This window comes from Gossypium arboreum, chromosome 2 (assembly GCF_025698485.1).
Source record: "Gossypium arboreum isolate Shixiya-1 chromosome 2, ASM2569848v2, whole genome shotgun sequence".
NCBI classification, from domain to species: Eukaryota; Viridiplantae; Streptophyta; class Magnoliopsida; order Malvales; family Malvaceae; genus Gossypium; species Gossypium arboreum.
Genome location: NC_069071.1, coordinates 114,096,704 through 114,119,227, shown reverse-complemented (window position 1 = coordinate 114,119,227; position 22,524 = coordinate 114,096,704). Strand labels below are relative to the sequence as shown.

The 22,524-nt window shown below is 32.0% G+C and overlaps 4 protein-coding genes and 1 long non-coding RNA gene across 5 annotated transcripts; 4 read left to right on the top strand and 1 right to left on the bottom strand.

Annotated features, from left to right (window-relative positions):
* Positions 1–931: 931 nt before the first annotated feature.
* LOC108461599 (protein RETICULATA, chloroplastic-like) lies at positions 932–3,650 on the top strand. Its single transcript, XM_017761487.2, has 7 exons — positions 932–1,762; positions 1,887–1,985; positions 2,072–2,292; positions 2,372–2,441; positions 2,526–2,605; positions 2,812–2,876; positions 3,233–3,650. The coding sequence occupies exons 1-7, from the start codon at positions 1,217–1,219 to the stop codon at positions 3,424–3,426; spliced, it is 1,275 nt and encodes a 424-aa protein (XP_017616976.1). The 5' UTR covers positions 932–1,216; the 3' UTR covers positions 3,427–3,650.
* A 318-nt stretch (positions 3,651–3,968) lies between these two features.
* Positions 3,969–6,018, top strand: LOC108466317 (protein NRT1/ PTR FAMILY 2.8). The gene is made up of 3 exons (XM_017766647.2): positions 3,969–4,203; positions 4,280–4,497; positions 4,593–6,018. The coding sequence occupies exons 1-3, from the start codon at positions 4,107–4,109 to the stop codon at positions 5,985–5,987; spliced, it is 1,710 nt and encodes a 569-aa protein (XP_017622136.1). The 5' UTR covers positions 3,969–4,106; the 3' UTR covers positions 5,988–6,018.
* Positions 6,019–7,087: 1,069 nt separating this feature from the next.
* Positions 7,088–8,896, top strand: LOC128285514 (uncharacterized). The gene is made up of 2 exons (XR_008275954.1): positions 7,088–7,189; positions 8,721–8,896. It is a non-coding gene; the product is annotated as an uncharacterized LOC128285514 (long non-coding RNA).
* A 3,740-nt stretch (positions 8,897–12,636) lies between these two features.
* Positions 12,637–13,717, top strand: LOC108466316 (dynein light chain 1, cytoplasmic-like). The gene is made up of 2 exons (XM_017766646.2): positions 12,637–12,854; positions 13,341–13,717. The coding sequence occupies exons 1-2, from the start codon at positions 12,717–12,719 to the stop codon at positions 13,536–13,538; spliced, it is 336 nt and encodes a 111-aa protein (XP_017622135.1). The 5' UTR covers positions 12,637–12,716; the 3' UTR covers positions 13,539–13,717.
* A 3,184-nt stretch (positions 13,718–16,901) lies between these two features.
* On the bottom strand, positions 16,902–20,674 carry LOC108466608 (BEL1-like homeodomain protein 9). Its single transcript, XM_017766994.2, has 4 exons — positions 19,362–20,674; positions 17,795–18,162; positions 17,652–17,712; positions 16,902–17,562 (listed from the first exon to the last, which is right to left on the bottom strand). The coding sequence occupies exons 1-4, from the start codon at positions 20,139–20,141 to the stop codon at positions 17,116–17,118; spliced, it is 1,656 nt and encodes a 551-aa protein (XP_017622483.1). The 5' UTR covers positions 20,142–20,674; the 3' UTR covers positions 16,902–17,115.
* Between the last annotated feature and the right edge of the window lie 1,850 nt (positions 20,675–22,524).

Below are 22,524 nucleotides of genomic sequence, written 5' to 3'. Positions count from 1 at the left end.
AAGAAAGTAAAAAAATTGTATCGGGACACGAAAAAAGTACCTAGTGTTGGCCATCTACTGGCCCACACCTAAAAATTTTTATTTTTATTTTTATATATCTGGTGTCGGCCATTAAATGACCAGCACCCAAAAAAATTTTTTTTTTTCATATCTGGTGTTTGCCATTACATGACTAGCACCCAAAAAATTCTTTTTTTTTTTTACATGTTTGGTGCCGCCCATCAGCATACCAAAGTAAAAAAAGATTAAAAAGGTATATGGTGCTAGCCATCTATTGACCAGCACCAATTTTTTTTAACATTTCAGGTGCCGATCATGTCAATTTTTTTTTAAATACTGATATTTTTGTATATCAGTATGATACAATTTAAAAAAAAACCTGGTGCCGGCCATTGGGTTCCCAAAGTCAAAAAAATTAATTTTTTTAAAGCCTAATACAATCATCAGGCAATCATAGGGCCAAATCACTAGGTAATACTGGTCATTGGGTTCCCAAAACCCCATTCTACTGTTCATTTCAAGTCATTTTAGTAATTATTTTTAAACTTAGGTTATTTTTATAAATATCAAAATTTTTAGGTTAAATTGGTAAAATAGCCACAATAATGTGATGTGAATAAAGAAACAAAATAATTCTTTCCCAAACCCTGTGTATTGACCTGATGATTAAAATATTCATCGTTTCAGATATAACTTAAGTTCGAACCATACTAATTGTGTTGCTTTTAAGACTTGTCACTTCTATTATATTTCAAAAAAAAAATAAAAAATCAAAGACTGAACCTGAACTTGCAAAATGCAAATTTGACAACGAAGCACCAAATCTTTGACTTAAAAAAAAAAAAATCATATATTAACCTAAACACACGTGTTAAGTTACCAAAAAAACCCTAAACACACACGTGTGTTAACATCCCACCGTACGTACAAATCCTCAGCCTCACTAGCTCTTCACTAACTCAACTCTGTGGGAATCAAATAATCCAAAGGAATTTTATACGTCTCTTCTCTTACAAAAAGCTCACCACTCAAACCTACTTGCCGCCGCGTCTCCGCCAAAGCTTTCATTTTTACTGCCGGTTAAACAAAGGGTTTGTTTCTTCTTAAAAGCTGTTAACTTTTTTTTTCCTTATTCTAAGCTTAAGTTATCTTTGGGGTTGTAATAAAGTTGCAGCCTTTTTAAGTTTCAACAATTTGTCGACACAAAAAAAAAAAAATGTCGGGTTTTGGATTGTCACATTTGGTGAATGTTAAGAACGATGTTGTTTTAAGGAATTTATGGAGTCAAGATTTGAGCTTTATTAAAAATGGTGGTAAAAGTTTTGTTTTTCCAATGAAGAAGAGACAAAGGGTAGTGATTTTAAGTTTAGCTCACCGGCCTGAGGCGGAGGCTGAGGCGGAGGCGCAAGCTGGGGCGGCGACGAGTATAGTAACAAAGGGAAGTAGTGAGAGTAGTGAGAGTAGTATTAGGAAAGAAGAAGTTAGGATTTTTGGGGAAGCTAAAATTGATGCAGGAAATGGTGGGGGTTCTTTTTATGGGAATGGTGGCAATGGTGGCGGTGGTGGAGGAGACGACGGTGGTGATGGCGGTGATGGTGAAAAGGGTGATCCTGAAGAAGAAGAATTTGGACCATTAATGAAGTTTGAGGATGTAATGAGGGAGACAAATGCTAGAGGAGCTACTCTTCCTTCAGACATGATGGAGGCTGCAAAGACTGTTGGGATTCGTAAATTGCTTCTTCTTCGGTATTTAGATTTGCAGGTAATGGATTGATTGTAATGAAATTTAGCTGATTTACAATTAAAGTTAAATTTTTTGCATTAAAGTTTGAATTTTTTTTGATTCCATTGTGTTTGATGATGTTGTTAACTTGTTGTTATTGCAGGGATCAAGCTGGCCTTTAGGATTTGCAATGAGGTCATGGGGAATGCTTCGAAACCGAATGTTAGCCGACCCGTCTTTTCTTTTCAAAATCGGAACTGAGGTTTGTTCAATGAATCCATCTTTATCGGTGCATTGTTCAATGATCGAAACTGGATGGTGATTTTGCATTGCTTCATTGTAACACAGATAGTGATCGATTCGTGTTGTGCTACCCTCGCGGAAGTTCAAAAGAGGGGAAAGGATTTTTGGGCAGAATTCGAGTTGTATGTTGCTGATCTTTTAGTCGGAGTGGTAGTGAACATTGCTTTAGTTGGTATGTTAGCACCTTATGCACGTATCGGACAACCATCTATATCGAAAGGATTCCTTGGAGGCATCCAAAAGGCTTATAACGCCCTCCCTAGCAGGTTATCATAAATTTATTTGATATAGATTCAGTATGATGTGCTTATTTTATTATGTACTGATATTTGCGATCTTGTACAGTGTGTTCGAAGCGGAAAGACCAGGTTGTCGATTTACGGTAAACCAGAGAATTGGTACTTACTTTTATAAGGTAAAAAGTTTATGTATAGGCTGAATAACTTAATAGCTTTGTCTTCGGTGGATAGATGTTAATATGATGAAAAAAAAATTTCAGGGAGTATTGTATGGAACGGTTGGATTTGCATGTGGTATTATTGGCCAAGGGATCGCGAATTTGATAATGACTGCCAAGAGGTAAATGCATCCTTATTTTTATCACTTTGCTGACTTCCACTTATTCGGTTATATGTGCGTGCGTGTGTGCGTGTATGAGATCTAAGACTGTATGGGAAAATGATGGTTTCTCATTAAACAAATTGTAGTTCTTTCGATGTGCTTTTAAGCACACGTCATTTTCTTGATCGTTCTTGTTTCTCACTGAATGTTTTTCCGTCTTTTAGGAGCATGAAAAAATCGGAAGAGGACATACCTGTGCCACCTCTTATAAAGAGTGCAGCTCTCTGGGGTATGGATGCATTCACTTCTCGAATTCTAATCTTTACAATTCAAGGAATTGTTGCAATAACATGATCGAAAAAAAATCGAGTTAATGACCTTGATAAAAGTACCATGAAGGCCTCTATATTAGGGAATAGGGAGTTAGATTGCATTTTACTCTCTCTACTCAAAAAATAGGTAAAATTAGTCATTGTATGTTAGATCAAAAACCAGTTTGCTCTTTGATGTAACATATAGGGACTAATTTGCTATTTTTTAAGTAAAGAAAGCAAAAAGCATGATAGTTTTACCTAATGACCTTGTATAAAGTTCCTTTACGTTGTTTCTGTAATTGTGATTCATCATTCATCTTGTATTTCGCAGGTGTTTTTCTCGCGGTTTCATCTAATACTCGATACCAAATCATCAACGGATTGGAACGGTTGGTGGAGGCATCTCCTTTGGCCAAACAAGTTCCACCCGTTGCAATGGCGTTCACCGTCGGCGTGCGGTTTGCCAATAACATATACGGCGGGATGCAATTCGTTGATTGGGCTAGATTGAGTGGCGTGCAATAAACTGCAAACATGGTTTTCATGTACTTTAGCTATAAATATCCCCTATTTAACCATTTGGGGGGGGGGGGTTATAGTTATGGTGTTAAACATCAATGTTTTAGGCACAAATCTTTTGAATTAAAAGATGAATTGTTTGGTTGCAAGGCTGAAAAGCAAAAGAATGTAATGCACTTTTGATTGAGTCCCCAAAGTATCATATCGTATCAATTGGGTTCTTCTATTAACCATCAACTTGGGGGTATATTTAAAACATTTGATCAAATTATAAACACATGTATTCGAGTCTTCATGCGATAAGCACTTGCATGTTTAAATTTTGATTATTAAGTTTTAAATAAATTTCATGTTACACTAAACTAGATTTAATGTCCAAATCGACATAACTAGACATACTGAAAGACTTGAATGATATGATGTTGTTATGTTATTCTAAATATTAAATTATAACATTATGAAGTTTTAGTCTAATTTAGAATTTGGATTATAGTATGAGGACATAGGGTGAAAATATTATTTTAGTTTAACCATTTTTTAACTAGTAATCCTTCATAATTATGACATCAACTCAGTTCGGAGTATAGATCCTTTGATTTTGCAGCAAAGATAGACACACAATAAGAAAGCGTGTAAAGTAGGGTAAACCAGAAAAAAGGAAAAACATTTAAACCAAAGACAAAGATATGGCTGAAGGATCAAATTCTTCTTTTGATGATCCTCGTCTTTCCCCATCTTCTAAAAAACAACCTGGTGGATGGAGGGCTGTCAAATACATTCTTGGTGATTCATATTTTTGACGTCTTTTCCTTTGTTTTTGTGTTTTTTTCTCTTACAATTTATGTTTATGTTTTTACAGCGAACGAAACCTTCGAGAAACTTGCATCAATGAGCTTGATTGCGAACATGACTGTTTATTTAAAAACCAAATACAACATGGAGGGGGTACTTCTTGTTAATGTCATCAACATTTGGTCCGGTACCTCTAGTTTCATGTCGATTGGCGGTGCTTTGATTTCTGATATGTTCTTGGGTCGATACCTTATGCTCCTCTACGGCTCGATCTCGTCCTTACTGGTAAAACAATATATATGTATGTATGTATGTATGTATGTATGTATAGATAATGTTGGATCTTGGATGGTAATGAAATTTATGTATGATTCAATTAGGGGATGATGATCTTGACCCTTACGGTAATAGTGCCTAAATTAAGGCCACCAACATGTATTGGCCAAATCAATTGTATAGACCCAAGCTTATGGCAGTTGAGTATCCTTTATGCCGGTTTAACATTGATGGCCATCGGTGCGGGCGGTATTAGACCTTGCAATATCGCATTCGGGGCAGATCAGTTCAATACGACGACAAAGGAAGGAAGATCGCAACTTGAGAGTTTTTTCAATTGGTGGTACTTTTCGTTTACGTTTGCTCTTGTGATAGCATTAACGGCTGTTGTTTATATTCAGACTAATATTAGTTGGGTCATCGGTTTCGCTATTCCAACTGCTTGTCTTTTGGTATCCATTGTGATTTTTGTAATCGGTCACCACTCCTACATAATAGTGAAGCCCCAAGGGAGTGTTTTCGTGGACTTGGTTAAAGTGATCACGGCCGCTACTAGGAAGCATCGTTTAGATTGTTCGAGGTGTTCGTTTTATGACCCGGATTTCCATCCGCGTACCAAACAGCTTCGATGTTTAGAAAAGGCCGCAGCGATTGCCGATCAAAATGAGTTAGATGAGGATGGGAAACCGAAAAATGGTTGGAGATTATGTAGTATTCAACAAGTGGAAAATCTCAAACTATTGCTTGGGATGATGCCTGTTTGCTTAGCTGGAATTGGTTGTTTTATGACAATGGATCAACAAACTACAATTGGGATTCTTCAAGCAATTCAATCTAACAACGTGCTTCGATCGGGCTTTAAGATTCCACCGGGATGGATGGGATTGTCGCCGATGATTGCCCTTTCGATATGGATATCCACTTATGAGATACTTTGGGTACTACAAACAAAGAAACTGACAGGGAAAGCTAAACGACTTACAATGACACAAAGGATCAACATTGGCCTTATATCCGCAATGGCTTGTTCCATAGTAGCATCCTTCATCGAGAAAAAACGTCGGACCGCAGCATTGAAACACGGCTCATTCAAATCCCCGATGAGTATCTTAATGTTGTTGCCACAATTTGCTTTATCAGGATTAGTCGAAGCATTTGCCGCCGTGGCAATTATGGAGTACCTAACAACTCAATTGCCAGAGTCCATGAGAACCGTTGCCGGTGCTATTTTCTTCATCAGCTTATCGATGGCAAGCTACTTGAACTCGATGCTCGTCAATATCGTCCACAAAACGACTAAGAAAGGTGGGAAAACATCATGGCTAGGCGGTCATAATCTTAACAACGATAAGCTCGAAAACTTCTATTATCTCGCGGCATCTATAGAAGCATTCAATTTCCTTTACTTCAATCTATATGCGAGACGATTCATCGCCACTTCTTGCACCATTAATAAAGAATCCAAAGAAGACCAACATAACAATGAAGATCAAATATAAAATAATAATAAAAAAGTTTGAAAAAATCCAAGTCCAGACTCCAGATTTTTTTCAATCTCATAGTTAGTCGATTTCTAGCAAATTCATGTTGATTTCTGTAGGTTCATAAGTCACATGTAGCAAATAAAATATGGAATTGTCTAAATTTTATTAATATCTTATGAAAGTTCTCATTAGCTTTTTGATCTTACATCTTCAATTCATAATTAGATCCGTATTTTAAAGTAGGTATAGTATAATTTTTGCTCCCTGAACTTGGTAATTAAGTTCACTTTAATATTTTTCACTTTTGATACTTGAATTTGATAATTACATCCATTTTTGTCTTTGAACTTGAAAAACATAAAAATTTGATGACATGGCATATTAAGATTTTGTCGCATCATCATTTGAAAATTAAAAAAAATTATACAAATTTCCAAGTGATGTGGTACAATCTCAGACTGTCACATGCAGTGTTTTAATAACCAAACCGGTGGTTGGACAAGTCAGACCATTGATTCCTGATTCAATCAATTTGATTGGTTTGACCATCGAACCAACAATAATAAAAAATTCATAAAAATTTAAAAAAATTATGAAATTGGTTCAACTATCGATTTTTGTCCCGATTTTCATTTTTTTGTGCAAATTTCAACTAATTTTCAAGTCAATTGGTTCGACCCCTTTGTTAGGACCATTATATAGATCAATTCTCGGTTTGCCCTGTAACATCTCCACTTAAAAAAAAAAAGAAGAGAAGAAGAATATTTATGGTAGAAGTTCTTGAATAAATGATCTATAAATAAATAGTAGAATAAGAAATTGTTATCGTTTTTAGAGAAAACCATCGACATGAAAACACAGAGGATTATTAATAGGAGTATATGGTTAAGTTAAAAATTCAATATCGAGTTTAGGGATTAAATTGAATAAGTTAGACAAGTATAGAGACTAAAGTGTAATTATCTTATTTTTATTTTGATAGAAAGGACTTAATGGTAAATTTCCATTACTTAAAAAATCAATGGTTTCATGATCGCTTTTAAATGATTTTTTATTAAGTAATAATATTTAATTAATTAATATTATATATATATATATATATATATAAAAGAGAAAAAAAAGAAAGATATCTTTCTCATCTTCTTTCTTTTCACATCAAACAAAGGGGGAAAGAAAAAATATTTCTTTCATCATTTTCTTTCAAATTCAAGTGTAAGGTATGGTTTTCTTCAATTTTTTAGATTTTGAATCTTTGAATCTTGCTTTGCATATATATACCAATAGTTTTTTTGTTTTTTTTATTTTATCAAGTATTTTAAAAGTTGCCATTAAAGGACATTGATGAAAGCTTAAAAAACTTAAGTGAAATAAATATATTTTTGGATAGAAAATTATTAGAAGATGAGTTCTAGCTTGTTAGAAGTGTGAAAAAGAAACAAAAATGGATAAAAAGTTTATTTGGTATATTTGGCCATGTTAAAGGAGATGTAGAGAACATTGACCACTTTATGTAATAATGGTGCTAAATGATAACTTGTGAAGCAATGAATACTCTGGTGAAGATGGAATTGAAAACGGATAATCGAGTCGAAAAATATGTGAATTTTGGACTAGAAAATTTAAGTTGTCAATATGAATAATCATGCATATTTAAGTTTATTTTTATTAGTTTTAGTTTTAGAATGGATAAATAATATTATTTCGTATTGAATTGCTCCGATTGTAGCTAAAAACAAAGCGAATATTTTGGAGAAAAGTGAAGAACAGGAATAAAGCGATTAAAACTTTGGTTTGTCCTAATATCTTATTTTCATTACATAAAGCTTTAGAATATATAATTTAATATGACTAGTTATATTTTATTTTATTTTATTTTATTTTGGTGAGTTTTGGATGAGCTTGAATAATTTAGTTAATATTTATAAAATTATGTTTCGAGATGAATATCATGTTTTTCATAAGACTAAATTAGTGAATTCATAGTTATGATTTGGATTTGAGTATTATGATTTGAGATGATTGAGCAAGAAAATATTTAATATGTTTCAAATTGGAAGCCTATTTTACATTAGGCGATATGTGATTTGAACATGAAACGGAATTGAAATAAGAATTATATGAAAATGGAATTAAAATGGATCAAGAAATTTGGGTTTTACCCCGTTTTACTAAGTTAAACTAAATCAGATATAGTTGACATGCCAAAAACTAAATTAGATATAGTTGACATGCCATAGAGTCTTTATATCAGAGAATTTAGATCTCCCCAATTCCCAAAGGGTTGAGGGAGAAAAGGCCAAGTCGATCAGTTGTTATTATTATTAGCCCCAATTCTCAGAGGGTCGTGGACTACTCTGATAGTCATTTTTCCCAAACAACTCGAGGCGGCAAATTCGTGTATCTGGTTATGAGTCTAAACTTTAGTACGGGGTCTAAATTAAAAGAAAGCAAAAACAAAACTTGAATTTATTTGAATTTCCATATTGTGCAAATTAAATTAATTCCCGATTTTGAATTTAATTAAAAAGCTTATTTTCTTTATTCGATTTGTCAATATCAAAATATTAAAGTTTATTAATATTAGATTTTTCTCTTATTGTGATGTTATTAATGATATTTATAATCATGTTTTAGTTTATTTCTATCAATTAATTTGTCTCTAATATTTATGTAATGATTTATATGATATTAGCACCATTGAGCATAAAAATTGCTCAGCGTACAGTTTATTTATTTTTTCGTGAGTAGGTAGTTAGATTCGATAGATCATTCCAGCAGCATCTGAAGAACCGAAGTTCAGCTCAAACAATGTTGGTGAAGAGTTTACTTTATAGTTGATGTAAATGGCATGTACCTAGGCTTATAAATATATAATAGTACGTCGTAAATTGAATTTAAATAATTTCATTATGTTTTCTTAGCTAGTTGATAACGTCACAAACTAACTAAAATATGATAAAGGCAAGCGCACCTATCGAATGGTAGTATAGCTACGGTGAGTCGGGAATATCATATCCATGAGGACTAAAAGTACTAGTAATTACTATCTTTTTATTATCTAGCCTATAATTTGAAGGATTGTTTTTAATCTAAAATTAAACTAATTACTAAGTGACAGACAGCGAATTGGGAAAATAGTTGAAGAAAAACTTATAAGAGAGACCATACCCAGGAAAGAATCCACCTAGACTTCACTTATTATTCTAAATCTGAATTAAACGATTTATTCATTCGACTTGATTCGTAGAAATCCCTAAATTATATTAATATCTCTTTCGATAATAAAAATAACTAACTATAGGTTGATTAATTGAAATCTCTTTCTAATTAAAACCCCTATCGTCGCATTAACTCAATCTATGGATTCCCCTATTAGATTTGACTCTAATCCTGTAGATTTATGTCTTCCTATTTCTAGGATTGCATGCAACTTCACTCAATTATACTAGATCTACTTTTAAACAGGGACTTTTGCTCCATTGAATAAGCACATCAATCATGAATTAATATCCTGAAAACATTAAACATGAAGGTAAATAAACATAATTGAGATCAAGAACAAATATTTACCATGTAATTCAGAAAAATCAAATAATAATATCTGTCATAAGTTTCATCTTCCTTAGGTATCTGGAGAATTTAATTGATACTTAGAAAGGAAAACATCTTAAAAATAGGAAAACAACAAAACATAAAGAAACCCAAAAACTTCTGAAGAAATTGAATGGAGATCTTTAGTCGTGAAGGAGATCCTGCTTCTGAGTTGAGTCTGTCGGCGTTCTTCGAGTAATTTCTGCGTTCTACTCTGCATGTCCCCTTAGGTCCTCTTCTAGTATGTATTTATAGACTTTAGAATGCTTAGAATCCCTAAAATTTAGCTTTTTCTATGTGTCTTGAAAAAAGGGAGCGATCTCGACACAGGCTGCCACATGGGCATGTGGCCAGCCCGTGTTGAAATGGTCTTGGCTATGTGGATTTTTAAATCATCCATTTTGTCCGTTTTTGGCCCGTTTTCTGCTCTTTTTGTTCCCCTATGCTCTCCTAAGTATAAAACATGAAATTAAAGGATTAAAAGCATCAAATTCACTATATTAAATAATAAATCATCTAGAAACATGCCAAGCATGGGATTAAAATGTGTTACTTTTATGGTTTATCACTAGTACTTTATAACTAATGTTTTGATAAAATAGTAAAGCATAGGAATTTAGTTTATTAATATGTTTTGAGAAATCGTAGTGCTGGGAATTTATTTGGGAGATAATTTGAATGTGAATATTTTTTGAAAATCTAAATTTTATAGGGGGTTTTATGTAAAATAGGCAGAAATGATGCCGGAATTTTTATAAAATAATTTTACCACTACGTTTCCTTTTAAAAAAAAAATAGAAAAGTGAGTTGCTTCAGCAACGAAATTTGACATTTTATATTCAGATCCAACAACTGGGTCTAGTATAAGGTGTCACATGCCCGATTCGATCCTGTTTCAGTAACACTAGAAACATTATCAAATCTTGACTAAATTCAAGTTTAAGGACTAAAGTGAACCAAAAAAGGTACAAGTACCAAACAGAACCTAGTTATCAAGTTCTAGGCCAAAAAATTTGTTATCCCTTTAAAATAAGGGTAAACTACAATAATATTACTAAACTATTAGTAAGTTTACATTTTAATCACCCAATTCCAAAAAGTTACAAAATGGTCATTGAATTATTGGAAAGTTTTCATTTAAGTCATCAAACTATTCAAAAAAATTTATTTAAGTCACTAGGTTTTTAAGTTTTTGTTATCTTTGATGTCCCAAGCTTTTGATATAACAACATTTAAGATAAATTTTATATGTATTATATGTCCTAAATCATTTGGTAAAAATATGATTAAAAATTTTATCAAACATTTTCAAAACAAATTCAAACACTTGCAAAATACTCAAAAATATGTTTTAAATGTGTTTTAATTTATATAAATGTTTTGGGGTTAATATCAGAGTGTTCAAAGAAGTTTAAAATTTTTTAAGGGACTTTGATATTCAAGTCTCAAGACATACAACTTTATGTCTTGAGACAAGACAACATTGAAACAAAATTCTACTCTAAAGGTTGCATGTCTTGAGACAAAAGTCCATTTTTCTCGAGACAGAAGCCTATATGACTTGAGACATGGCCTATCAACGACTATATAATGACTATTTTTCAGCCTTGTCTCGAGACATGACATGCAAGGACAATTTTTAAACCCGAAATTAATGCTTCCAATGACTAGAATTCATCTCCAACAGTCATAAGCATCGATAAACTTGTTCCTTAATATAAATACACTTCAAGACTTAAAAAGAGAGATATGCAAGCATCAAGATCAAGAGAAAAGTATTCAAATCTTTATTCTTTCATTTCTCTTGTAAATATTCTATAGGAGCTTATTGTTAAATCTTTAGTCACTCCCATTTCATTTTTTTTTTTGGAAAGCTTAATTTTTGTAAATACATACCTTATAGAGGGTTCTTTGTTTACTTTCTTTCACATCAACAATTGCAAATTGGAAAGGTTTTAGTTCAGACATAAAAACTAAGAAATGTTCTAGTTTAGCCGTAAAAGCTAGGGGAAAAAGTTTCTATCTAAGTTTTGTGAAAAAAATAGAGATTGTAAAGGTTATACATTTTCCTTAAAAGGTAACAATTTAAGAATAGTGAACTGGGAAATCTTTGGTTGAAAGGTATACCAAGGTACCGGAGGTAGGGAATTTAGGTCAAATCACTATAAATCGAATTGTCCAAGCTTTTCTTCTCTTTCTTTATCATTTAGAAAAGTTTGCAAAGAATTTTAAAATACAAATTCACCCCCTCTTGGTATTTTCGGGCCTACTAGTTTTTTTAAAGTCCCGATAACAAGCTCTAACCTACAATTCGACGATCGGTATGGTGGATCAATACCCATTAACAACTAGAAGAATATACCTTAAATCAAAGTTGATCTGACGGCCAGTGTCAAAAATTCGAGAATAAAGTTGTTTAGATTTTGATTTGCAAATCCGTGACATTCAAAGTTAGTTGATGAAAAAAAAAACTGAACTATAGAAAAGAAGGGGAATGAAAGTTTTTGAATGGTGCAAGCAATGTGAACAAAGAATATCATATAACAACGATTTTAACAACCAAGTGACTTAAATGAAAACTTTCGAATAATTTAGTAATCCTTTCATAACATTTTAAAGTTGAGTGACCAAAGCATAAACTTATTAATAGTTTAGTAATCTTAGGTGTAATTTGATTTTTTTTAACACTCTTCAAAACATTGACACCCTAATTTCTGACCACCCACCAAAAGAAAATGAAAGAAAAAGGTTGAATCATTACAGCCATATATGTTGGAGAGTCCCAAATTGTGCATGGTGGGGACTTGTAACTTTTGATACTTTACGTAGTCCCTACATTGAGAAAATATATTTTTTGTTGCATCTTATTGAAAATGGGCGGATTTGGGTTCGGATCGAAATTGATAGGTCTAATATCGTCTGGTTCTTTTTTCGGCCTTTCTTTCAGGCCAGCTGTTGTTGATCACAACATTTCAGAAAGCAAACAAAAATCTCAGTACTTAAAACAAAAATATCAGCATGTAACACCCAATTTCTACCTCTCATTCATTTCACAATTGCACTATATAATGGTAATTAGCTTAGAACCTTCTTCTGTTCATCAACTACATACATAGTTTTCACCAAAAAAAGGGCCATATTGTTCATAAAAGGATGCTTGAAGGAAAAGCCGTAGTGCGTGAAAGTGATATGCCAATGGAGATGCAGAACCGAGTAATGGAGTTAGCATATCAGGCACTTGACCTCCATGAGGTCTCGGATTGCCAATCCATAGCTCGTTATATCAAACAGGTCTGCTTTTAGTCTCGGAGCCTTCTATTAATAAGTAGCACAAATCTCTAAAATGAATAGTATATTCGAGTTGGACTAGGATGTAGCTCAATCAGTCTCGCTGAATCAATTTAGGTTTTAAAATTTTCAAGTCATTAGAGATTGTTTATTGAATTTATTTTGATGGGTTATTTCGAGTGTTTCCATTTCAAGTTTGGTATAGGAGTTCAAGTTACTTGTTGGGTTCATTCGACATCAATCGTTTTGGGTTTAGGTTATTTTGAGATCTAAATTGTTGACTTTTTATGATTAAATCAAGTTGAACCAATTTAGACCGGATCAATTTGTGTTTTAAAAGTTTTGGGCCATTTCATGTTTTGTTCATTTAAGTTTTGATTGTTTTAAGTTGTAGTCATTTGGAGTTCAATTCTTCAAGTTTAGATTCGTGTAGGATTAATTGAATCATCTCAGCATTTACTACTTTAATTTGTTCAACAATTTATGCAGAAATTTGATGAAGCATATGGGACATCATGGCATTGTGTGGTAGGCAAAGACTTTGGGTGTTGCATTTCACATCTATGTGGAACCTTTATCTTCTTCCATGTTGAAATAATGGAGTTTCTCATCTTTAAAGATGGCAAGGACTTAAATGAAACCAAGGAAGAAGCCATTGGAGTGATGCAGAAAAACCCAGAAAATTAAACCATCATGAATAATTGTTACAAAAAAAGGCATTTTTTTAGCTAAAAAATTTTGCATGCTGAAGATTTTTCAATATAGTGTAACCATGGTTTATATTACAGGTTAAATTTTGATATTTTTCCCTGTATTTTGTGAAAATTATGAATTTAGTCTCTATACTTTAATTTGATCGTTTTTAATTTTTGTATTTTTCAAATTTTAAAATTTTAGTCTTCGCTAAACAAGACAAATATATTATCATACTCAGCTTATTATTTTGATTGACTTTTCACTAAAAATTCAATTAATTAATTAACGACTATCATTTGTGTCAAAATTGAAATTTCAAAATAGTCACTCCCCAACGCACATATATAAAGATAATGCATTTCAACGCACTCAAACTCATGTCTTCTTATATTAATAATAATACTCATATTAATTAAATTAAAACTAATCAAAATGTAAAAACTAAAATTCATCAAATGTACACGAGGGATGCTTGCCTTCCACTAGAATTTCATTCTCTTTAGAGAATTTAATGTCATTTCGAATGTCATAAGCAGACATCTATCATTAATGTGATAGATCAATGTCAGGCTTGTGGACAAGAAAATGAAACATGTGTCTGAATTTTTATCATTTTTTTATTTTCTTTTTATTTTAAGTGGCATAATCAATGGAATCTTTGAACATTCTTCTTTTTCTTTTGTTTCACTTCGGCTTGAGAATAGATTCATGCTTACTTTACAGTTGGATTCAAATTCATTTAACTTTATTTTGAAATTGATTTAAATTTAAAACATAATAAACTTAAAAATCCTTATAAAAAAAATTTCGACCAGAAAAAAATAATAATACAAGAGGTTTTCAGCTATATCCATATAAGGGTTAATCAATTTGTACGACATAATCGGTACTACGAAAATTTGGATCACACAATTCTAATAATCAAAATGTATAAACTTAAACCCAAAATTAATAAACACAAACTCAAGCCCAACAAACATAAAATTGTTCAATTAATAAATACGCTAGGTAATGACTAACAGATCAAGAAAGAGATGCTTGACCATGGTAGGAACTTTTCCTTAACCTAGCATCCTCCTCCTGCCTTCATGAAAGCAAGTTTATGAAAACTTGTTAAATAAAATAAAACTCGTCAATTCAAGTATAACAATTATTTTTTGACACGAGAACAAACACCTTTGAGTAGGTATTACAATATTTATAAATGCTCATTGCCTTAGTGTTGACCAAGACATTAAATCATTTAAGTTTTTCTGCAATACTGCATTAGAAGTCTCATTAGAAGTCGCTCTCAATGATATTCTCTTACACCCTTTGATCGATTTTCTATCTTATATTTCACTTGAGCAATTCATTCATCTCGTTTATAAACCATTCAATAAAACTGATATCAATTAATTCAAATCTAAAATGATCAAAATTCAAAATAATACAAATCAAAAAATTTAATATTCAAACAACCCTAAATCGAAACAACCTAGAAATCGAACTATCCCAAACCGAAATCACCATTCAATCATTGCCTAATCTTTTTACTGACACACAAATCTTTGGCCAGCTTTTCTAACCCACTTTTTATTAGGAGAATTTACTTTTTTTTTTCACTTTACTAAGCTTTGGATTAATTGCATATATAAACATTGATAAGATGCCTAACCTAACTGCTAGATTTACAACTATGCTACCATCATTATAATCATTAAAAAATAAAAAACACCCTTTTGTACTTGTATTATAAGAATCAGATCAAATTAATACTTCTAATTAAACAGATCGATTTAGATTCTATATTATTAAAAACAATCAAATATTTTGTATAAAAAAATTTAAAATTTATTTTTTAATTGCAGTTCAATTTCAAAACAAAAATTTTATTTATAGAACCATAAAAATTTAAAAATGTTAGCCGGTTAAACATTAAATAATATTTTTCAAATAATAAATTGTAACTCTATCTTAATTTGACATTATTTAATTCTTTTTATTAGTACAGAAATTAAATTGATCTATTTAATAATTGAGAAACTAAGTTGATCATTTCTCTATATTATAGGGGACCTCTTGATTACATTCACCTTTTTTTTCTCTCTCAATTTCTCAAGTGTGAACCACAAAGTGAAAACCCTTTCACTATTACCCTCTTTTTCCCTATACCTCTTTAGGGAAAAAAAAGCACTTTCACCAACTAGTAGATCATCAACTACCATCCATGCAACTACATGATTGTCTTCCCTTCAATCTAAAATTCTATTCAACACCCTAATGTTAGATACATTTTTAGGGGTTAAAGTATGTAGGAGGTCCATGTATAATAAGGACTAGATCGAATTATTCTCTCTAATTAAATGGATAAATTTAATTCCTATATTTTTAAAAAGAATCAAATAAGTCCAATTTGTAACAGAGTTAATATTTATTGTACAAAAATCTCTTCTTCTTTTTTTTCAATTGTTGTTAAATTCCAAACAAAAGATTTCATTTACAAAACTATAAAAACTTTGAAAATATTAACCCTATTAAATAGTAAATATTAAATCTATTCCACTTTGGCCTTATTTGATTTTTTTTAATAGTACATGGATTAAGTTGATCCATTTAATATTGCAGAGAGACTAATTTGATCAGGTCCCTATGACAAAGGAACCTCTCTGATACATTCACGCAATTTTAGCCCTTTTTCTTTATTTTCCCATTTGTTCTATACATCTAAGATTTATTTACTCGAATCAAAGGAAGCTAGAAATTCTTTTAGAGGCGAGACTAAATTATAAAATTTTTGACAACTCAAAATATATTCATTATTTTTAAATAAATTAAATGAAATTTTTTCATATTTGAGAGACCAATTTACAATTTTACCATAGACTAATTTATATTTTGATTGATTTAAAAGATAGAATTAAAAATTTTAAATTTAGGAAACTAAGACCCTGCGAACCCTATATTTAACATTTTATTTACTTATTGACCTAGCATTACCCAATGAGCCAATAATAATAATATCACATAATCTAATTTAACATTAATCATTTAATAATATTATCAATTAAACTTTAATATAAGACAAGGACCTCCAAAGCAATTTAACCTATTTACTATGTAATCATCCAATATCACCATGATTTCTTTTTATTATATCTACAATTTTTTTACACTACCCGAAACCCTTTCCCAATCTATAACATAAATAAGATTCCCCAATCCATTAATAACCCATAAATAAGATAATGATGTACTTCAATGCATTTAAACCTATGTCTCCATTATCATCATCCCCCTGCTCAAACCAATTTGTTTAATGGTTAGCTTCGAATCTTAAAGCAAATTTATGCTTATTCTAAGGCAAGCATGATATCATGGCATGAAAATATTTAATTTTTTTCATCATATAAATTATAAATTTACATAACCCTAATGATGCTTTTCAGCTTCCCACTCTGCTTATAATAAATATATAGCTCATCTACATGAAACCCTTTGCAATTATATTAATAACTCTATTCAATTGAATAATAATGATCAGAAAAAGCTTTTTTCTTCTTTTTTTTTGCTTGTAACATTTTTTTTTTCAACCCACAAAATCATGCAAAAGCTGCCCTCCGACAACATCCCTTCCGAAATGCCGACCACCAATAACGTATCCCTCACTGTTTCCCTCGATGCCAAGACCGAAACATTGACCCGCGTTTATGGGAAAGGACTCCGATAATCCGATACTGTTGTTCTGATGAAGACCGAGTGTTAAGGAAACACTGCTGCTATGCGGGTGGGTAGAAAAGCTGTTGTAGGAGGTTGACATGTTTGGCTGTTCATTTCCCACAGGTACATTGGGAAGTTCATTTCTAGTACGCTTTGATGGCGTCTTGTCTTCAACCCTTTGGGCTGATGTCGATGGGTTTTCATCGCCTGACTTGTTGGCATTTCTCTCGTCCTTTTGCCGTGTTTCGAGCATGTGTATTTCTTCCACCATTGGTTTCCAAAGCCGAACTCTTGCATTGATAAACCAATTCGAGACCTATTCCATATAGGTATGCTTTTCCGTGTTAAATTGAAAGCCGGTCCTGATTACTATAAACGAAATAGACATGACAATAAACCACACACCTGGTTACGTGAAAGACCGGTTTGTTTCGCCAACATTAGCTTGTCCGTGTCGGTCGGATAACTGAAACATAGACGGCATTAACCGTCTACACACTAATGCATACTAAATGGTTTATCTACACGGAAAATTTTAAAGTACTTACGGGTGTAGAAAGTGTTCAAATAGCCATGCTCTAAGTACGGTCACTGCACGTTCGGGAAGGCCTCGTTGAGGACGCCAAACTGGTTGGTTTTGAAGGAACCCGGAGTTTTGAACAGCTCGGTTATAAAAGCTTCCATCACCATTTCCGAACCTCGGACCTTCGTTTTTCCCGGGGCTTATCTGAGCATGAGCTTTATTAGTAAACTGAAGCTGTTCGGTGATTGCGTTCTTCAAGTACCTGAAATGTTTAGACATAGCTTTCATAGCCAAGTTTGCAAATGGAGCTGCATTCCCTAGTCCGGCGACACATTCAAACGAAGCGACAACGGATTGCATCTGCTGATAGTATTGCTTGTACCTCTTGTAAACCTAAATAACGATAAACACTGTTAGCAAGTCGTAAAGCAATGCAATGATGCCATATACTTCGATACATCGGACTCAGACATTAGCTGACAGTAAGGAACACAAATTGGACCTATATGAAGTGAAGAGCAATATGTTGGAGACTACTAGAAACTATAGTTACCCCCACTTAGTACGATTCGAGCAATACGTAGGAGACTACTAGAAACCGTAGTTACTCGCTTATGATATCTTTATTTGCATTTCCACCATGAAACACCAAAATATTTCAGAAAAACGAAGGAATACATCAATCTTATTCATCATCATGTTGTCCTATTAAGCTACCTTGATAGTAAACAACAACAGAAGGGGCAACCTAATACGTTCGGGTTATCGTTTACGAATTAAACCATGCAACATATATAGTTACCCCACTTATACAAGTGAAGAGCAATACATAGGAGAGTTAATCAACCTTACTCACTGTCGGGTTTCATCAATATTGTCCTATAAGCTACAAAGTAAACAAGAACCGAATGGACAACCTATTATGTTCGTGTTATAGGATACGAAAGCATCACACATGCTATTTTCGATCTTTTATTGTTACCGAAAACAAATTTCTAAAAAGAAAATCTACAGAAACTAATGTTACAAGCAGACACGCACACTAGAGCTTTAAAGGACAATAATTCAAAGGACATTATAACCCAACATGGTATACCCCATAGGGGGATTCATGATTAATCCCCTTTTATGGTATAGACAACGAAAAATCCCAGAACGAAAAACAGTACATCTTAAATGAAACCCATAATTATACCATCCGAAAAGGAGATAAATAATCATTCCGAGTCCGATTCGATCGAGAAAACCGGTGAAGTTACAGCTTCGTTAGGCACATTAAGCCCTTAAATTTGGGAAACATTGTGACTTATTTAAGATTCTTTATAACACTAACCTTGGTGAATATATTCCATCCTATACCTATAGCTCTGACCACCCTTTTTTAACAAAAAAGTAACCATTTTTTGTGATCATCAAGGCAAAAGCTTTCATTTTTACAAAATTGGTGAACATGGGGTATAATTTAGTACCAATTATGCATGCAAAAAAAAAAACATGAGTTGCATGATGGCTTTCAAGACCCTTATGGCTAACCCAATGAAGATTTAATGACATAAATCCAAGTAAAAGTATATCAAAGAAGGGAAGCAAACCTCGTCGAGAATTGAAATTAGTGTTGATTTTTTCCTTTGACCATCACCTCCGCCGCCGCTTCCGCTGCTATCTCCGCCGTCAAGAGGGTTAGTGTGGGGATTTTGCAATGGAGGAAGCTCCATGAGAGATGCTTTTTCAGTGTAAATTCCCTTACCAACATCACAAAGCTCTTCTAATAACTGTTGTGCAGGCCTTAAAAACCTTGAACCTTTCAAAATGGAAGCATAGCCAGTGAAAGGACCGAGTGGGACTGAGTTCGATGTTGAACCATTAGCACCACTAAAAATGGCTGGAACCATATCAGTATAGATACTAGAGTTTTGGTGGGTATAATGAGAAGATAATGAAAGAGATAAAGGTTCAGGCTTATAAACCACCACTTCACCACCCCCACCACCACCGTTATTATTATCATAAGACAGGTTTTGTGGGGTATAAAGAAACTGGTTGTTGTTGTTGTTGTTGTCCACATCATGAATGGAGCTAGGGTTCAAGTGATCCAAAGAAGGAGAAGAGTTGAAAACCCCACCAACAAAGCCTGTGAAGTTCACGCCATCTTTTGTACCCGACGGAGGAGGGTGGTGATATTCATGGCTTCCGGCGGCGGCAGCGGCGCAAGTTAGCAAATCGGAAGAAAGGAAAGAAGGGTCATAAAAAGGGAGTAAACCCGAACAACCCGAAAGAGAAACACCCGTTGTTGGTTCATTTTGAGCCATGATTCTTAGCTTATCTCTTCTGCTTTGTTGTGGGACATGGTAGGGCTCAAAACCCTCCGCCATAGCCCTAAAAAAAGAAGCAAAAGAAAAGAAAAAAAAAACCAACAAACAACTTCTCTATAAGCTAAAAACTAAATAACAGTGAAAGTGAAAAAGCTTTATTTGATTAATTTAAACGATGAAATGATTGTAATCTTCTGAAACTGGGAAAATATAAAAATGGCAGAGAAAAGAGAGAGAAGTGGCGCAAGTTAGCAGAGTATGATACGTTCAAGGAACTGAGATTTTTGGGGTATCGATGCACGCTTTTCACTTTGACGAATCTTTTTTATTTATTTATTTATTACAGAAACTATATATATATATATAAACATATTCTAATAATCTAATAATGTCTGTCACTCACTTTCAAACTAAAACAAACACTCAAACTCAAAAAAACAAAATCTCTGTTACTGTTTCTTTTATGGCGAATGACTATGAGAGAAGTGTGGTGGTAGTGATAATAGGGGTGGAGAATGGGAAGATGACTGGTTTTTTGCTGTAATAATTGAAACTAAACTGTGTTGCAGATTTTTCTGACTCTTTTTTGTTGAAAGGGTATTGTGCTCTTTTAATCAAAAAGAAATTAAAATATTCAGTGGAATTAATTTTTTAATTAGGATAAATTACACACAATATTAATAGATGATTGGTAAATTTATATTTTAGTAATTTAACTTCAAAAATTAATAAATTGGTCACTAAATTATTAAAAACTAAATTTGTTTGAAAATATACAAAAAATGGAAACATACAAAAATTTAATATAATAATTTTCATTTTTTTTATTTTTTAATATTAACAGTCAATGTTACAAAGAAAAATACAACTGTAAAAAAAAAATTATACATTGTGTAAATGTTGAGTGCCAGGGGCGAAGCCAGAAAATTTTTTTAAGGAGGTTAAAATGAAATTTTAATTTTTATAATTTTAGAGAGCCAAAGTGTAATTTTACTTTTATTAATTTAAATTTTAAAATTTTCTAAAAGGCCAAAATAATAATTTTTCATTTTAGGGCGGGCCCTTGCCAACTCTCTTAATTTGCCTCTGCTGAGTGTTAATGTTTTTTTAAAATTAAGACTAAATTAATATAATTTATAAATATAGAGGATTAAAGTTGTTATTATGTCAATTTCAAAATTTACCACCGTTAACCGATTGGTGACGATTTTATAACTTTTCATAATTGAGTGATCAAAAAAATTTACTAATAATTAGGTGACTACTAATGTAATTTAAATAAAATAAAATTTTATGTAATATAAATTATATAACATATAAAAATAAAATAATATATTACAAAAGTATAAAATGGGTTGACTAGACTGAAGTCTTGATTTTTAGAGCCCAAGCTCGGCTCATCTTTTAAATATTTTTTTTCTTGAGCGCATTTCTTTAGTCTTATATTTTTATTCAAATCATCTAATATTTCGAGCAGGTCTTTAATATTAAAACTATTAAAATGATATTAAAAATGCATATCCAAGATGAACTAAAACAAAAAGGCAATCAATTGTATTTGTATATGGACATCTATTTATCTAGATTCATTTTTAACGTATTATTTTAGTGATCTTTAAAATCATTTTTAAGATTTTTGTTAGAATAAAGAAGGCCTAATGGATTTTTTTGTTATCGATGACTCAATTAGGTAAATCATTTTTTTAAGGGCTCGATTGATTTCATGGACTAATATTTTTACTTTATTTAATCGAATTTTCTTATCAAATAAATTTTAAAAATAAATTACTAAATATATTAATTTTTAGTTAGTAAATAAAATACAGTTAACAAAGGAAATTAAGATAGAAACATAATATATGCTCCATATTTATATAAAACCTATGTCGAGAGAGGTATTTATATATGAGGTTTGGGTTTGAGTTTAAGCTTAGATTTTTCAACCTCGGATCAGTTTGGTGTAACATGTTTTATTGTTCAAAATTAATAAAAATATATAAAGATAACTTTATGTTAACATTTATATATTTTATAATTAAATTTAAATAAAAATATTTTTTAAATAATAAAACGAGTCTGGCACGTATTCAAGCTAAAGAAATTTTTGGAATTAGATCTTAACCCGGCCCATGAACTTCTACTTTGGGAAAATTTTAAAATATGTTTAAATTAACCATTTATAAACATAAATATATTTCCACAAAATTTAAAACTCATATTAAAATTGGATAAATATAAATTATGTTAGAATGAGCTACATTTGTAGTCACCCAATTATTGATAAGTTTCTTTTCTAATAACTCAATTATAAAAAGTTACAAAATAGTCACTCAGCTATTCGATTTTTTCTTTTTGGTCACAATCATTAAATAGCTAATGGGAAAATGATGTGGCAACTTTTAAAATTAGCATAATAACTACTTTAACTCTTAACATTTATACA

Coding starts and splice junctions, on each gene's coding strand:
- LOC108466316 (XM_017766646.2), top strand. CDS start 12,717: ATGCTTGAAGGAAAAGCCGTAGTGCGTGAAAGTGATATGCCAATGGAG. Junction 12,855..13,340: donor TAGCTCGTTATATCAAACAG/GTCTGCTTTTAG, acceptor CAATTTATGCAG/AAATTTGATGAAGCATATGG.
- LOC108466317 (XM_017766647.2), top strand. CDS start 4,107: ATGGCTGAAGGATCAAATTCTTCTTTTGATGATCCTCGTCTTTCCCCA. Junction 4,204..4,279: donor GGCTGTCAAATACATTCTTG/GTGATTCATATT, acceptor ATGTTTTTACAG/CGAACGAAACCTTCGAGAAA. Junction 4,498..4,592: donor GCTCGATCTCGTCCTTACTG/GTAAAACAATAT, acceptor TGATTCAATTAG/GGGATGATGATCTTGACCCT.
- LOC108461599 (XM_017761487.2), top strand. CDS start 1,217: ATGTCGGGTTTTGGATTGTCACATTTGGTGAATGTTAAGAACGATGTT. Junction 2,442..2,525: donor TTGGTACTTACTTTTATAAG/GTAAAAAGTTTA, acceptor AAAAAATTTCAG/GGAGTATTGTATGGAACGGT. Junction 2,606..2,811: donor TTGATAATGACTGCCAAGAG/GTAAATGCATCC, acceptor TCCGTCTTTTAG/GAGCATGAAAAAATCGGAAG.
- LOC108466608 (XM_017766994.2), bottom strand. CDS start 20,141: ATGGCGGAGGGTTTTGAGCCCTACCATGTCCCACAACAAAGCAGAAGA. Junction 18,163..19,361: donor TAATTTCAATTCTCGACGAG/GTTTGCTTCCCT, acceptor ATCGTTATTTAG/GTTTACAAGAGGTACAAGCA. Junction 17,563..17,651: donor CCGGTCTTTCACGTAACCAG/GTGTGTGGTTTA, acceptor TATATGGAATAG/GTCTCGAATTGGTTTATCAA.